General features: G+C 42.4%; 1 protein-coding gene across 3 annotated transcripts in view; it reads left to right on the top strand.

Moving 5' to 3' along the window:
• PLEKHM3 (pleckstrin homology domain containing M3) overlaps positions 1-16,948 on the top strand; it is a 128,987-nt gene that overhangs the window by 10,865 nt on the left and 101,174 nt on the right. Inside the window, exons 2-4 of one of the 3 annotated variants that reach the window (XM_090044852.1) lie at positions 4,831-5,061; positions 8,686-9,576; positions 10,293-10,337. In XM_090044852.1, coding sequence (XP_089900978.1) covers positions 8,985-9,576; positions 10,293-10,337 — 637 coding nt within the window. In that variant the 5' untranslated portion in view covers positions 4,831-5,061; positions 8,686-8,984. The remainder of the gene's footprint in view (positions 1-4,830; positions 5,062-8,685; positions 9,577-10,292; positions 10,338-16,948) is intronic. The other 2 variants (XM_090044853.1, XM_090044854.1) reach the window with 2 other exon arrangements.

Raw genomic sequence — 16,948 nt, 5'->3', positions numbered from 1 at the left:
GCTGTTAAAATTTTGTTTTACCCTAGAAGTTGCTGTATATGAATTAACATCTTTGAAGGCCTGATTAACATAGCATAAGAACTTCTATAGGTCTGTCTAGCCCACTAGCCTCACTTTCAATGGCAAAGAGGCAATGTTAAGTGGAACAGTGTTTAAGGACATATCCAGCATTATTCATCCTCTGCCCCTCTTCCATTACACCTTCCAGCATAAAGAGGGCTAGGAAATCCTAACTCTGAAGTTGCACCCCACTCATGTTTAATACTCACTGATAGGCCTGTCCTCTATGAATTTGTCACATCTGCTTTTGAACTTCCACAGCATCCAATGGCAATGAGTTCCACAAGTTAGTTACACACTGCATGAAAAAAATCTTCCTTTAGTTTGTTTTAAACCTGCTTTCTTATAATTCCATTGTATGTCCTTTAATTCTAGTATTGGAGAGATAGTAAATAACAAATCTGTGTTCACTTTTTCCATGCCATTCATTATTTCTGTAGTCTTCTATCATATCCCCTTTCGGTCAACTTTTCTCTAAGCTGAAAAGTCCTAACCTATTTAGTTTCTCCTTGTACAAAATGTTCTCCATACCCCAATCATGCTTGTTCTTTCTCTATGATTTTTCTGCCTTCTGCTATACAGTACATCCTTTTGGAGATAGAGGAACCAGAACTGCAGGCAGTATTCAAGGTGTGGCATACAAGGCATACAGTTGATTTATATGGTGGCATAAATGTCTATTTCTGCTGTTTCAATTCCCTTATTAATCATTCCTAAACTTCTGTTTGCCTTTTTTGACTGCTGCTGAATATTGGGTTGAAGTTTTCAGGGAGCTATTTATTCTAAAATCTCTTTCCTTGACACAAAACCCATCACCACATGTGCAAGATTGAGAACTTGTTATTTTGGAAAGTACTTTTAAAATGAATGATTTAGCAATACTGACTGTACTGCAAAGACTGACTTTGATTGAGGTCAGGGATAGAGAACTTATAATATTTATTTTCTGGTCAAATATATATAAAAAAGCAGTACTGGATGCCATGTAAGTGATTCTTATCCTTTTGGAAGCAGATTCCTTATCATAAAAAAGAAGGAAATAGTTTGTGGACCTGCCTCCTTTTTAGACAAAAAAAAGGAGAGTTATGGTGCCCCTCAATAAAAAAAAAAAAGCAAAACCTATTTAAATCATGAATCTAATATTTTATCCCAGTTCTTAATGGGATGGTATCAAGGTTGGTGCTTAAATAATTGGCTTTGAGATAGGCATTCCTTATACTTTCAAGTACTTTTAGGAATGTATTTGTCTCTGGAGAACAGTTCATAGTGAAGGAAGACCAAGTTGTAGTTAGAACTACAAGTACATGCTTGTACAAGACGTACAAGTTATGTGCTTAAACCAGTTTAAGCACGTGGGTCCCAATAGATTGTATTAGCTTCAAAGTGCTTTGTGACAGGGAATTCTTTTATTACGTGCCAACAGCACCTATCTCAATTACACCTTGATCTCAGATTGGAGTCTTCTCATGAGAGGCTCTCCACCTAGGAAGGGCAGGGATGCAGCAACCCCTACATTGCTAGATGGGTGAAATATTCCAGGTACCTGAGGGAGAGTCCTGGGGTCATCCTGATATACAGGGGAGTCTGATAAGAAATATGTTTAAAACTGTTGCTGTGTTGGTGCTACTGCAGTACAGATAAAATATCAGGCACTACTTTGTTTTGCCAGGAAGATCCATGCTGCAGCCTAGACTGCAAAACAAACTTTTCATTTCTCTGCCTTCTTTCTTCCCTAGAGCTCAGATCTCTTTGCAAACATTAATCAATCTTTATAATCCCTGTGAGATATGTAAATAGTAGTAGCTTGAGGCACAGATTTATTTATTGTGCAACTGTGGACAACTCACAACCAAGAAGTGGCACGGCATATTAGAACCCAGGAGTCCTTACTTCCAGTTTCATACTGTAACAACTCATTTCCTGAACTGAAGCTCTGAAAGCAGTTTCTTAAATATACCTATAGCTATTCAGTCTTGGGCCTTCCAACTTTGAATGACCCTTAAGTACTGTTGCATAGAAGACTGCAGTTATTAGAGACATCAACCTACATGCATCTCATTTAGATTCCAAGTGGTATTTTGATCTGTGACCCATACATGCAGCTAAAATCTTAGCAGCAGCCAAAGGCACAGGGTGTGCTGAGAAGTCTGCATCAATTGTTCAAGGTGCATCAAAGGAAACATAGGTTATGGATCAAAGTACCTTAGGGCCTGATTCATAAAAAAGGCATTTTAGTCCCCAAACCAAAGCATTCACAGGGCAGAGTTTTTGGGTAGTGTGGGCAAAGAAATGAGGCTGCCTTTTGAATGAGATGTGAAACTAAGACCCTTTCAGTGTAGATTCCATGCAGTTTATTTAGTAAAGTAGTTACTCTGCTGTTCTTGGTTTTGTAACCCATGGGCTGAGTCAAGGCAGTCCAGTCCCTATAAACACCATAAAATAGGGCCTCTCTAGCCCTCTTGCTACACTCCTGCATTGTGACCCCATCTATACCTAGTGTAGTCCCAGGAGGAGACTTCCCCCAACCAGCAGGGGAGGGAACAAGCAGCAGGATGGGATCATACAGTCAACATTTCATTGAGATGCACAGGATGGTTCATTCCTCCCACCACTGGTTCAGGCTTTGTGCAGAAGAGGAAGTTCCAATGTGAGAACATGACCCAACAACCTAGAGCATAGAGATGCTACAAGTCCGGGACTAAATTTGACTCTGTCTGTACCAGTTCCAACTTCTGGATTCAGCCTTTTCTTGTTGCAGTTGCAGTTAAAGTTAATCTTTATTTTCGTTTCTAAAAGTTATTCTTGCTCATGTAGAAAGTTTGCAAAGCATCCACTTCAGAAAGTTCTCTCAGTACTGGGCAAACAATCCATATACCCAAGTTTAGGGAAATGGCAAGGGTTCAATCTGATGGAAAGGAACTGTGCGAGTAAGAGCAGTATTTCACTTTTCTAGATCCTTGGCACACAAGGGATCCATTTGCAATCCAAGGATTTGTCTATCGCCATTATTGTGCTGTTACATCCTTGTGCATCCTCCTAGAAGTTTGTCCCTAAGTGTTATTCCTTAAGGGGTGGGGGCAAATTATTGTCTCAGTTAATAAATATAGCTACTCACAATTTTATGCTTGGACAGTCCGAAAGCACATCAACTATATCTGCTTCAAAAAATCAAGCCAGATACAATAGTTCTCCTTTCTTTGCCTCCTCCCAACCCCCCTTTGAATTCTAGGAAAACACTGCAGTTTCTTGAATACCTTTTTGCTGTAGCCGTTGATAAATCTGACTTTTTCATGGTAGCCTGCATCTGTGTATTCCCACATAAGATATCCATGGCCATGTGATGAGCACTATTTGTTAAAGGATTCTGTACTTTATCATCATTTAAATATTCATATTATCCCAGTAACTGGAGGTACTATTTGCTAAACATGGCAAGACACAAATCCCCCTGGAGTGGTGGCAGTCTAGTTATGCCTGCAACATACTGCTCCATCTCTCACAACGCTCATCTTCCAGGAGCGTGTATGATGATCACTGAGCTATCCCCAGTGACATCCAGGTGCTTCCCCTGAGCAGTGAGTAACTTGAGAACCCAGAAATGGGCACAGGAGATTCAAACCATCCCTTCTAGAGCATGTCACTACTGGGCATCTATGGACCCTGAATTCCCTCTACTTGGTCACTAAGCTCTTAAGTCCCCTTCCAGTCTTGTCTAATCTTCAGTAAATATTGTGCCACCTGCATATTTTATTTGGAACAACTGACTATCTTAGTCCTGGCTCCATACATCCAGGTGGTATGGCGGTTGTTAGCTCATGCCAATAAAATCTTTCTTTGTGCTAAATCTTCCCCACTTTGTTCTCTCACTTATACCTGTGCATATAATATCTCTAGACAGATAGAGAGAAGCACTTGCTCGTTTTCAGCTATCCTAGATCCAGTTTCAAGATGTTTTGTCAACAGTTTACCTTAAGTACAGTGCTCCTACTGCCAGTACTGCAGGGGCTAGTAGGACTGCCAGTTAGGGTTGTTTCATGTTCCCCTTACAAAGCCTCATTTTCAGATGCTTGTTACTGACAGATTTGGGCTATTTTAGCTGAAGTTTTCTATGCCAGGTGTCTGCTCCAGGCTGAATTTCTGTGAAAAATTTCTGCCACAACAGTTTAGCCATTTGTAGTAATAAAATAAATTATCCTAAAAATGATTGAAAAGGAAACCCATCATTCAGACAAAGGGAACAAATGCTACTGCTTTGCCATTGTCAAAGACACAAATCTATTAGATGATGCTAGAATCCACTTTGATTTGATCCAAGTTCACCACAGAAGCTTGTGTATAACCCTTGCAGCATGCCCTTATCAGAGACCTACTCAAGATATATTTAAAGAGAAACAGTTTTCACAGTATCCAAGTCCTAATGATAACTTCTGCACACTACACTGCACGTTCCATTCTTTAAAGGTGGGGGGTTAACTTGCGGCATAGATGCCACAAGTGGTATGGGCAGCCTCTATTGGCATGTTGCACATTGGGGAGGGGGCAGGCAGTGCAGTGGCAGATAGGGCAGAAAGCAGGGGGCAAAAAAAGAGTAGTAGATCAGGCAGGGGAAGGGTATTGGAGTGGAACTTGGGGAGGGTATAGGGTTTAAACTGGCATGTCTGCCAAAAAAGGTTGGTCCCCATTGCTTTAAAGAAAGCACCTAATCTGTATATAAAGCAGGGATTTCCCAACCACGACTGTTAACATGTCCTTTGATAACTATTTGTCCAGGAATACAGAATGTATCATAAGGTGGCAATGTTGCAATGCCACAGTATGATGCAGCAGCATGGCATCCTCGTCTGACCATGTGACTCAACATCACTTCCTGGACATGAAGTCATTTTGAAGATGCAGTTTTGTAAGAACACAGGCTGTTGTGTGCTACATTTTACAAGACCAGGACAAGTTTGCTGCCATGTGAAATATGGCCTCCACTATTCAATGATAAACCTTCAGAGTGTAAGTGTATAATTCCTTGATTATATATGTATTCTATTTGTTTTCTTGCTATTTTATTCCTGTTTAAAATGGAGAACCAGGTCAGCCTGTGTTTCGTGGCCTCTTTTGTTCCTCTCAGCATTGCAGTGACAGGTCAGAAGCCTCTCTCTATTTATGGCTGTTCAAGTTGCTTGAACTTTCAGCAGGGAACAGTGTTGCACTTTTTGTCAACCCAAGTGAAATGGCATCTTATAGGATGGTCTTTAGCTTTTATTGTTTGGCATCTTATTATTTTATGCCTGTTTCTGTCTAACTAACTGCACTTGTGTAAAGATCACCCCAAAAGGAAATGCTAGTGGGGTATTTGACTACATGGGAGACAATAAATGGAGGGTGATTGAAGGGACCCCCATGAAAAGGCTTCCTGCTCTCTCGTTTGTCCTGGCTGAAGAAGTTCAAATGAAGTTCCTTTAATGTTATTTCTTACTCTACATTTCTCTTTCCAGGGATTAAATCCGTTGCCTCTGTTTTTACCTCAAGACACCAGCTTTAATAGTTCGCAAGAGGAGATTTGAGGCAGAGTATTATTTATAAATGTGTCTTGTCAGAAATGGCTGCATTTTAGTGGCAAATGTTAGGGTAAAATCCTGGCTTCATTGAAATGGATAGCAAAGGCCTTCTCTGACTTCAGAGGACACCAGGATTGCCAGCTAGAGGTCAAGGTGGGCCCCAGGGTTGGTGTCCAGAGTTGGATTAGGATTAAGATAGGGTCTAGTTCAAGCCTTGGTCACGTTTTAATGGTTCAGTTTAGCAGCACCAAGATCTCACCAATTGATCAGGGAAGACTTTTTGGTCCCAAATAATGGAAGTTTCCCCAGTGATAACTACTTTCAATAGACTTGTGCTACAGTTGACCCCACAATGGAAAATTGGTTCCCTACAATTTTGTGTCTGGCCCAGGCCTGTAAAAGAGAAAGGGGCAGGATGGGCATGAACTGCAGATCCTAAGTGGGTTAGAAGTTGGGTTCTAGTTTTGTGTCATCTCAGACTGTAAGTAGAGAGGTCTTTATTTTCCACTGCTTTCAGAGTTAGTGTAGTTAGTTAACTGAGCAGAGCCAGTGCTCTCATCCCATTCTGATTCTAAACCATGTTAATTCTGATTTTGCTCAGCTCCATGGTTTTGATTCTAGCCCCACATCTAGTTACATCAGTTTGCCTAACTAAATATGCTTTCCAAAGTGCACACATAGAGCTGAATACAGATCAGGGCACTATCACAAGGGCTGTCTAACAGACAGTGATTTGATGATCCATTACAAATAGCTAGAAGGGAAAAACCCTATATGAATGCTTGAAATGACCATGGTTATGTGCATTTTTTTTAAAGTACATCTCTTGAAAAACCTTTTAGAAAGACCACCATCTGTGAATTGCAAGACGGGTCTAGCTCTCACAGTTGATGGAAGGCCCCTTCTTTTTAGAGTGTACTCCATTTAAACACAGAGCCTTGGGAAGCTCTCCATTTACCCAGGGTATGCACTTACCCAAACTCAAGATAAACAGTGCTTATTAAATACAGAGCACTATGGGATTAGGGGCCCCGGAACTGACTAGCTCTCTTCATTTTAAAGGCTAATCAACAGTTTTAGAGCTGCTATTGGAGCGAAACAAAGATTTTACTAGCTTCTGTCATTTTCAAGGCTTGTAAATATCAGCCTGGAGAGCTGCTGCATCATCACGGTTTCTGACTCAGTCAGTTAAAGGGTGCCATTAGTTACAAAGCAGACAGAATTTGTACGCAATGACCCAGGTCCAGTTAAGCTATAAAATAGATGGTGAGGCAGAAAGATGTGAGGCATGTAAGGGGTTTATGTACTTAGATATACAGATAACCTGGTTGCGTTTCAGCATAAGCAAAAGATGATAAATTGGGATGAACATCATTATGCAGTTAATTATGCTCTTATCGTCTCGTAATCAATTATGTTTAAGTGGAACATCACAGGGAAAAAATGTAATTCGCTATAGTAAAGGGATGTAGGAGTGGAAGCCAACAAGTTGTTGGGGAATGGAAAAAGTTTACAGGTAAAGACTTTGTTCTAAATTGGTGGCACAAGAGCCACAAGTGGTACAGGCAGCCTTTGTGTGTGGCTTGCAGCAGATGGTGGAGGGGACAGACAGACAGCACAGCAGCAGAAAGCAGACCAGGAGATTGGGAGGGAGCACAGGACAGGAAGCAGAAAGCAGAAGAAGAGATTGGTCATGGGGCACAGAAAAAGGAGCAGAAAGCAAAGCAGCAGATTTACCAGAGGAATGGGACCAGAGTGGCAGTTGGGGAGGGTATGGAGCTAATTTGTGGTACACCTGCCAAAAAGGTTGGCCCCCACTGTACAAAATGATTAAAGGGTTTTTTTGTTTTAATCTATAGTAATCCTGGGGCCTGATATGTTAAAAGCAAAATCTCAACCAGTTAAGCTAAATGTAGCAGTTCCTCTTGGTGGTAGCAGTTGTGGATTTATCCTTCAATGTGATCTACCTCTAGTGCAGGATTAAAAGAAAAAAAAAGAATATGTAACGTTTGTGTATGCTAGGGTCTATTTTGCTTGGGGAGGAAAAAAATTGCAGACTAAGGGTACATCTGAATGTCAATATGCAGAGATCCTGGGGCTAGCTGAGCAGTATAACTGTCAGTATGGCACTGTGCCTGAGCTAGTATACCCTTCCCTGAAGACCTAAGTGGTTCAGCCAGGGGTACTATAGTAATGCTGCTGTCCTGCTTCTGGTACCCAAGCTAGTTTGGAAGTATTACAGGTATATCTCCACAGCACTGCATTGCTCTGGGTAGGCACAGTTTTATGAGTCATCGTGTGTCCTCCAGCAGTTGCAAGGCCCATACTTATACTAGTAGAAATACCCAGGCATTCTTAGATAGTTGGAAAAATTTGCCCAGGTTTCCTAATGAGTTGGATTAGTTTTAAATGGACTTGCCCCTCCACAACACAAACATTATGAACGGAGCATCAATTGCACTGAGTTCCACTGAGGTTGGGTTTTTGGTTTAACAACCTTCTCCTGAAAGATAGACTGATAGGCTAAAAGTTGTGAGCTAGGTATGCAGCTGGTGTAAAAAAAATGACACAGCAACTGAACCTGGTAAGATCAGGGTATGCTCCCTGATGATAGATTAGCCCTTTAACATACCAGACTGAGCATAAAGCACCCTTTAGGAGAGGACTCTGAGCGAATCACTTCAGGTGGGAGGGGGAAAGAGTCTCTAAACCAATTCCAGGCTTTTTTTAAGCTTCCCTGATTTCCTTAGAGAAGCCTGCACCAAGCATTTCATAGATGGCGGTGTCACAGAAAGCTGATAAATACCACTTTTCACTGTAGCTCTCAAAAGCTTATCCTGGCTAACAAATGTTATCACTTTGGCTTCCCCTTATCTGGTGCCCCACCCTGCTCTGTACAGCTTACATATTATCACTCCTTGAATTAGGATCTCCACTCAGTGACCAACAGAAGCCCTGTAGGCTTCATAGTAACACTGGTGCCTAAAAAATAGAGGGCTTCAGCTGTGGAAAGAGTTAGGGGACTAAACAGTTTCACTTGAAAAAGGGTTTATTAAAATACCATTTTGCTTTACAGGAGTTCCCGACTGCTGTGAACCAGCTTCACTGAACAGCTGAGCTACAATCCCATCATCTGCATAAACAACACAAGCCTGAACCATAACCTGGGGAAATTAAGCAGCTCATCTGAAGCCAGACTTTTTTGCAGGGGATCTTTATCAACAGAGTTTTGGTTAGCACATGTTTTGCCTCCCAAATCTAAGGTAAAGCAGTGCCAGGAACTTTCCTGAAGCACTTTTATCTTCTGTGCCTGAACATTCACGCGGTATCTTCTTAGTGCATCACTGAAGACCCAGATCTTCTGCGACATAAGAAATGGAAGCACTAGAAGTGGATGACATCAGCCCAGCCTTGGAGGTGACTGAAGATTTCTTCAACAGTTTTGATACCAAGCTCGAAAAGATAGTGCAGCCATCTGAAGTGTATGGGGTTCAGGAGGTCCCCGAGCTGGTAGGGCATGAAGTGTTCAATCAGATCAAAGACAGCAGAGATCTGAGAAATGTTGCTTCTTTAGCAAAAAGCAGCCTTATTTGGGAAGGCTGCAAGAATGGCCTCTTGGAAACCAAAGCTCCGAAAGCATTCCCTGCCAAAGAATCATTTACGCTACAAAGGGGCACAGCCCCAGACAACCTCTCCTGGGTGGAGCAGAGGGAGGCCTCCACTTTTAACATTTTCAATATCTGTCAGCGGAGGAGAGATCGACCCCGGTCTGTGAATGATATCCTGGTGCAAAATGAGGAAGCTGCTACTTTTAAGCCAGGGCACAACCGGTCCCGCTCTGATATCAGCCACATAGACTGGGGAGTTGTCTTCACGGATGCAACTCTGCAGCAGCAGAGTCAGGGTACCAACAGCACCAGAGTCTCCTTCCTCTCAAACAAGGAGGAGGACATCCAAGGGAACACTGGTATGTGTCAAGATGTTCGGAGTTCCACTGAGGTTGGGTTTTTGGTTTAACAACCTTCTCCTGAAAGATAGACTGATAGGCTAAAAGTTGTGAGCAAGGTATGCAGCTGGTGTAAACAGGCATAAATAAAACTGTTGACTTCAGTGGAGCTGAGTTAGCTGGCCCCATCTAAGGATCTAATTTTTTTTAAATCTAAGAAAGAAGCAAGAGTCAGATTTTAAAATGTGCATTTTCTTTTGTGTCCTCCCCTCCTGCCTTCATTCGCTGTGGTTAAATGGTTAAAGTAAGCTAAACCACTGGGATTCATTTATACCAAAGGGGTCAATTTCTGATCTGTAGTGTTGTTACCTGGTTCACCCCTACTAGCACAATCTGGATTGGCTTGGCCATTCTCCCAGTGGGCTTGGAAACAAAAGCAATTTTCAGAGAAAAATCTAAAGGTACATTTGAATCATTAAACTTTGTAGAGAGACCCATGCAAAGCCTGATTTTTAGGCTTAAACTACTGTGTACTGTTTCCTTAAGAAAGATGGCTACCCAGTTCACAATTAAGAAAAACTCCAGAAGACTATTTGTGCTCATCAGTATTAATACATTTCTGCCAGCTTTGCATGGGATACAGGAAGTCTTGTTATCAGATTGACACAGATCTTTTGACTGAGCCACAAGTGAAGTAACATTTCAGCAAGCTGTACATTTTCCTTTTCCTTTCTCAGGCAGAACATTGGAAGAAATTTTGCTGTCGTCTTCAGAAACACCAAGTTGGTGTCTTCTCCTTTATTATTTATTTTACAGGTGCCAAAAGTGTGTTGGGTGGTTCTGGAAAACACAGTCCCTGCCACAGAGCTCTGACTATCTAACCCAGGGGTGCTCAGCCTCCAGCCAGTAGGCCAAATACAGCTTGTGAAGCAATTGCATCTGGCCTACAGGGTTCCCTGTGAGCTGGAAAATGTGGTGGTGGGGGAGTAGTGGCCATTGTCTCCTGCTGCCAAATTCCCATGCCTCCAGCACAGCTGAATCTGAACCAGGTCATACCTCCTTTCCATGCCGCTGGGTAGGGGCCAGGCTATGCCCCCTTCCTCTCCACAGGGCCAGATCAGGCTGGGTTGCCCCTTGACTCCCTTTATGTGGCCAAATGGGGCCCTGCCATGCCCACCCTGAGCACCACATCAGGGACACATCTGGCCTATGGACAGACCAGGTACTGCCCATCCAGCCCATCAACAGAAAAGGTTAAGCATCACTGAACTAAACAATCATACAACTTAACTGGTTTAAAGAAAAACAAAGAGGAATGGAAAGATGACAAACGGCCGTAATAGCCAGGCTGTGGCATTTTATAGGGTTAAAACATATCTTAGGGCCACATAATTCAAAGAGAAAGCAGCTTCTTTTTAAGCACCAAAATAAAGGTCTAGCCCATAAGATGCTCCATGTTGGGGCAAAGCCCCCCCGCCAATCTACCTCTGGGAAGTCCAAGGAGGTATTCTGCCTTCATTGGGTTCTCAGCTCAGAGGGGGAACATGTTGAAGACTACATCTCTTTAGGGACTACATCCTGTTTCCCATTGGTTGCTGGTCCTGTTTCACCTTGCCTCCTCCCAGCTTTTAGTGGAGGGAGCACCTATGGGAAAGTTGGGACAGATCTGCCTATGTTCCCCTGTGTACAGAGACCAATTCCATCTTGTTGAAAGATGGGTTAAAACCAGGGGCAAGGAGGTTTTCATGTACCCATATAACAGCCAGACAGTCTGGCGTTTACTGGGTAGTGCATGTGCCCTGATGGCATTTTAAATTGCCATTTTTCCCTTCCTACCATCTCTTTTTAGGGTGGCAGATAAGAGAGAGGCTGGATGAGGCCAAGGTTGAATCAGAGTGGCTGACCCTAGCAGATGGACAGAGGGAGACAGACAGGAGGAGGGGGTCCAGGCAAGGCCAAGGTTGAGCCAGGGCAGCCAAGCCAAAGTAAACAGACAGGGGGAGATGGAGAGAGACACTAACGGAGACAATGACAGAGACACTCTGGGTACCTGGGGGAGCACTGGTGTGGGCCCAAGGAAGCCTACAACTGGTCCTTACAGTAGGAGGCAAAATGGTTTCTCATATTTCTCCACCATATGCTGTAAACCAGGGGGGTTTCAACATTTTTGGATCAGCATACCCCTGGCAGCTGGACATGGAGTGGTGGGAGGTAGGGTGGCATGCAGTCCAATGCGGAGTTGTGGCAGTCGCCGCGTGCAAGCTTCCCCTGCACCCCACATCTGGCTGGGTGGGTGGCACCTGTGCAGTAGTGCAGCATGGTGCGTGGCGGCACTCCATCCCTGCTTGCCCACACATACCCCCTAGGGCCTTCTTAAGCAGCCCAGTTGACAACCCCCGCTGTAAACAAGTCAAAAAACTATGTGATGTTTGGCTCGAGCACCAGGGACTAGCTACAAATCCAATGTATTCCTGGTGAGCACAACACAACATCTGACATCCAAAGCCTGATTTAACCTGAGTTGTTTCCATATCATTAAATTTTCATTTCATTTAGGTGGGTATGCTTACCAGGATAAATACAATTTTATCTGCATAGCTTATTTCCTTAGGGATAAAAGAGGACAAATTGTACTAGTATCTGAGGCACTTTTATACCAGCCTCACAGCGTCTGGCTTTAGCAGTGTAGTTATATTGGTTAAAACATGAAAAAATGAAAAACCTCTCACCCTTAAGTAAAATAATTATATTGTGTTTAGACCAGGCCTTACCAAATTAAAGAAATAAGTTTTTGTCACAAGTAGAGGTGCACTGATACATTGGTTGCCTGTTGGATTGGCACCGATAAAAGGGAATTTTACATTATCGCCCATAGGCCTTTTTTGGCTGTTGTAGCTGATAATGTTCTCTGATAATTATGTCTTCTGGCTGGGGCCCCTGAGTGCTTAGGTTTCCTCCCGTGAGCCAGGGATACACCCCCATCTCCTTAACAGCAGGCTGGACAGGAACAGAGTAGCTGCTGCAGTGTCCCCGGTGCTGGCATGGTATAAGCTGCAGGCGGGGACTGGGGAAGGCACTGTAAAAAGTACTGAATGCCACAGACATGATTGGGGTGGGGTGCAGAGGGGAGGGGAGAGCTGAGCTGCCCGGCCCAGCCCAGCATGACTCAGTCTGCTGTTAATATTGGTTATCGGATGGATCAGCATCAGCCAACATGGCTGGTTAAAATCAGTTATTGGTATCTGCCAAGAAAATCTTTATCGGTGCCCCCTTAGTCACAACATTCAGTCCCTGGCTTTCCCTTAGCTTTAGTTCCAAGTGAAGAGGGTTCAGGTTAACAAATACTTGGACATTGATTTGAAAATGTAAGGTGTTACTAGAGGGAGTCCTCTTGCTCTGTAATGGTGCAGCCTAGGAGCACACACACAGCTAGCAAGAATTCTCTTTGGGGCCTGTGGACCATAACAGATACCAAAGGTGGGTCTCCAGATAGCAGCTCCTGATGGAGAGTTTCTCCTTCCTTTTTAAAGCCTCTCTTATTTAAGCTCTCTTTTATTTCCCACTGACTGCCAAGAGAGAGGATGTTTTCTTGACCTCTGCGCAAATCTTTGTAAAGACATTTCACTAGAATTGTTTTGTTCTTTTTTTGTTTTTTTTTCTTATCCAGAAACCTTTGCCATATATACAGTAAAATCTGGTTAATTCTTCACTGCTAGGTGGTCGGTAACATTAACTAATAAGCCGCAAATGACCAGTTAGCAGTAGTAGACCATTTTTAACTTTTAGTTGCTTGTGAAGTGTATTCTGTTTGCTATAAAATGATTCAGGAGAGAGTGTTTTAAAAAAGAATAATAATAATAATAATGAAAAAATGTTACAAAAATTATGAGGGCAAATTTTGTACACTCTGGCTTGCTAATTGAGCATCATCTTGTTATACAGAGAAATGCTTCATGTACAATATCTTACTAGAATTCAGGGTACTCCCTATGCAAGTTGCATACTCATTCAGGAGTACAATAATCAGTCAAAGACTTTTGCTTTGCATGCTTACATGCACTCATTGCCAAAATAGAAGGTAATTCTCCAAAATGAAATAATTGATCATCAAGGTTTTACTAAACCAGAGAAAGCTGGAAGATATCTAGTGTTTTGCAAGCATCAGCTGACTTGATAGGTGCTATAGGGGGCAAGGGTCAGTACCTTTTAAGTCAACCAATTATTAGGAGCAAACTTTATTGTAATGGAGTTTGTGTGTACATTTGTAATTAAGTAATCATACTTTACAGGTGATGAATTAGGACTCTGGCAGAGATTCAGTGCCATAACTAAATAAGACCCTAGTGAAAAGTTATCCCAGTGATTTGACTAAATTAGTCAGAATTTCCTGTATTTCCTGCCTCCCTTCAGGTCTAAGGTTTTCAGTGCTGCTTCTTTCCTAGTCAGGGCACTGGAAGCATATTTTCCACAGCATCAGTGTAGACCTCTCTGCCTAAGGCTCATGTAGAGCTGCTGTCAATAAGATACGCAGTGCTAAAAGTAGGAGAGCAGTGTTTTCCCACCATGGGTTAACGAGGTCTGTCAGTATATACCCACCCCAGTAATTTTGTTTCCCTTTAAATAAAAGGCACTTATAAGTCACGGACACATGAGATTCCCAGGCCAAACAATTTATTAAAAATTAACAGATTCCCCTAATGCCAAAAAGCTGCCTACTCACCTTCACTTCTAACTGAGAGTCTACATGCTGGGCCAAGGGTCTGGCTTTATAGCTGTTCTGGTCTCAGACTTCCCAGTGGAGGACCAGAACAAGTCACATGATAAGCTAAGCCCAGTGAAGTAGTCAAAAGCCCTAGCCTCTTAAAAGTTATTGTATGCTGAAGGTAATAGTTGCAGAAAAGTTGTAGAAGAGGAGAATTGAGCAAGGCAAGGAAAAGGAACTGCATTAAGAAGAACTAAGCTATATCTCCCCCAAATTTCTACTTGTTATGTTCTGGCCCCATGGCAGTTGGTGTCTTTAAGTAACTCAGTCAGAATCTAGTTGTAGTCCTAGCAGACTGCTGTTTGCAAAGGAGTTTTGTGCTTGTTCATATCATTGAAAGGATAACTCTGGAAGTCTCTTTAGAAGAAAATATTACGTCTCTCAAAATATTTTTGGAAGAGTAGAAGATTTATTTTGCAGCATGAAAATGGCTTAAGCTGGTCTGTTTCTTCCCGTCAGTTCTAGTATATAGCTTTTGAAAGACCAGTGACTGTTCTGTTTCTTCCTTTCCAAGCTAATGAAATAATTGGAGTCCTTTATTGGGTTCTAAATATTTTGTGAAGCTCTGTGCTGCTATGGACTGGTTTCTTCTGTGAAAAAGAAAAGAGAAGAGTGTGGCCCAGCCATGTATACCAGTTGCAGGTAAATATCTCTTGTGGAAGTCTCTAAATAAGTACTGAAGATCCCTAAAGACTAATTTTAGGTTTGGCTAAGAGGTGTTATAGCAATGGGGAAGTCTGCTGTTCACATCCATAGTGTGAGAGTCCTTTCTGGGAGCCTTAATAGAAATTAAATGCGTAAGAGTGGTTGGAACTAGTCTCAGCTATTTCCATTTGGTCCTGATTGGATCTTTTTTTCTGAAGAGGAATCTTCCTAGAAGCTTGCAAGTTCCTTTAGTGCTTTTGAAGCTATTGAGCTTGTTACACAAGAAAGCCTCACTCAATATATCACTTATTTTTTTCATTATCTTTGTAAAGTGTGTACTACTGTGAGGTTATCTGGTCTTTTCTGTGTGTGTGCATGTATTTCCCCTTCACTATTCATAAAAGTGAAATTGGACCTTGTTTTCAAGCACCGTGGAAGGAAAAGGATTTGAAAAACATATGCCTTAGGAGGTAGCATCCCTTTATGCCCCTTGGCAAAACAGCCAGTATGTTATAAACCAATGCTGTTTGTCTCCAGTTTGTGTGTGAGTGCAGTGGTGGGTGGAAATGACAAAGAAGGAAGCTTAAAGCAAACTCAAGTCAACCTTGTTTTCCTGGGCAGGCAGCCTGACCAAACACAGAGAAAATACTGTGTCCATAGCATGGAGTAAAAGATCACTTTAGCTCTTTAAAATATGATAGGTAAGTGGTTATCTTTGATAGTCCTGTGATTATTTTTATTCAAATCTAGCCACCCCCTGAGCTGCACAGGTATTGTAATACCTTCTGATCCTTTATTAAGCCTATGATGGTAGTGCCTAAGGGCTCCAACTGAAAAGGCTGAGACTGTATTGTGTTATGTGCTGTACAAATGCATAGTAAGCAGCACTCCCTGCACCAATTAGTTTATACGTTAATGCTCCAATCCAGCAAACATTTGTATTTGGCTAGTCCCACTGTTTTGGGAACTACTCATGTTAGTTAGCATGTGGGTGAAAGTGTTTTCAGGACTGAGGCCTAAATGGATATATTGAAGAGAGCCCAAAAAATGCAGTGATTTGCAGAAAACCTCTCAGCAGGCCTGTGTGATGTCTCCTGACTATTGAAATGTAATAGCAAAACTCACTGACTGAAGTGGAGCCAGCATTTCACTTCTTGTACAGTATTTTAAAAAAAGAAATTCTCACCTGTGTGACTAATAACATCACAGGTTGGTAAAGGTGAAAACTAAACTAAATCAAGCCCTTATTTTCCATCATTTCTCCTATGCCTACTGCATTTCCCTCAGCCTAGGTGGGGAAGTAGTGCCTCTGCCCACTTCAGCATGAGTTTTGCTTTGGTGCTGGTCATTTTAAAGGTAGAGTCTGCTGTGTTTTTGGCTTCTGCAGGAGTGGAATCACAGAAGACCTGGCTTTTAGTGTCTATACAGTATATAAGGTAATAGAGCTTTTTTGTCATGGGAAATGCATTAGTGAGACTTTGTTTCTACTTGAATGCCCCTTGCTTGGGATCAATTGTAGTATACTTACCTAGGAGTTCTTTGTAAGAGCCTTAGTGTCATTCCCTCTTCCGTTCTTCTGTTCCAAGGACTGCACAGACTTTGGAAATCCTGTCTGAGAGCAAGAGTAATCCTTCACGTTACACTGAGCAAAGAAGCACTCAGGTAGCAGTGAGCGGAGCAAATCTGACCAGTGCCATCTAGGTGTGATTGTTTAACAGTTGGTGAGGGAGACCTAAAAGGTCATATTTAAGTGAATTTTCGGCTTGCAAAGGGTGGCAGCTCAGCAGTGCTTGGAACTATTGTCATGGTTTTACTCACAGAAATGGGTACAGTGCAATTCAATGGGAGTGTGGTGCCTGCAATGCCAGAGATACCTGTGATCTGAAGGGACCACATTTGGAGTTGAAGGGGTAATTTAGGCCTACGTCTCACATTCTCTGCTTTCTCTCATACTGCTGCGAAATGTAAATGTCAGATAGGAAGCGT

Source organism: Crocodylus siamensis, chromosome 4 (assembly GCF_052110815.1).
Source record: "Crocodylus siamensis isolate JL-2025a chromosome 4, ASM5211081v1, whole genome shotgun sequence".
Lineage (NCBI taxonomy): Eukaryota > Metazoa > Chordata > Crocodylia > Crocodylidae > Crocodylus > Crocodylus siamensis.
The sequence above is the reverse complement of the archived record's forward strand: the minus strand, read 5'-3'. Positions and strand labels throughout refer to the sequence as shown.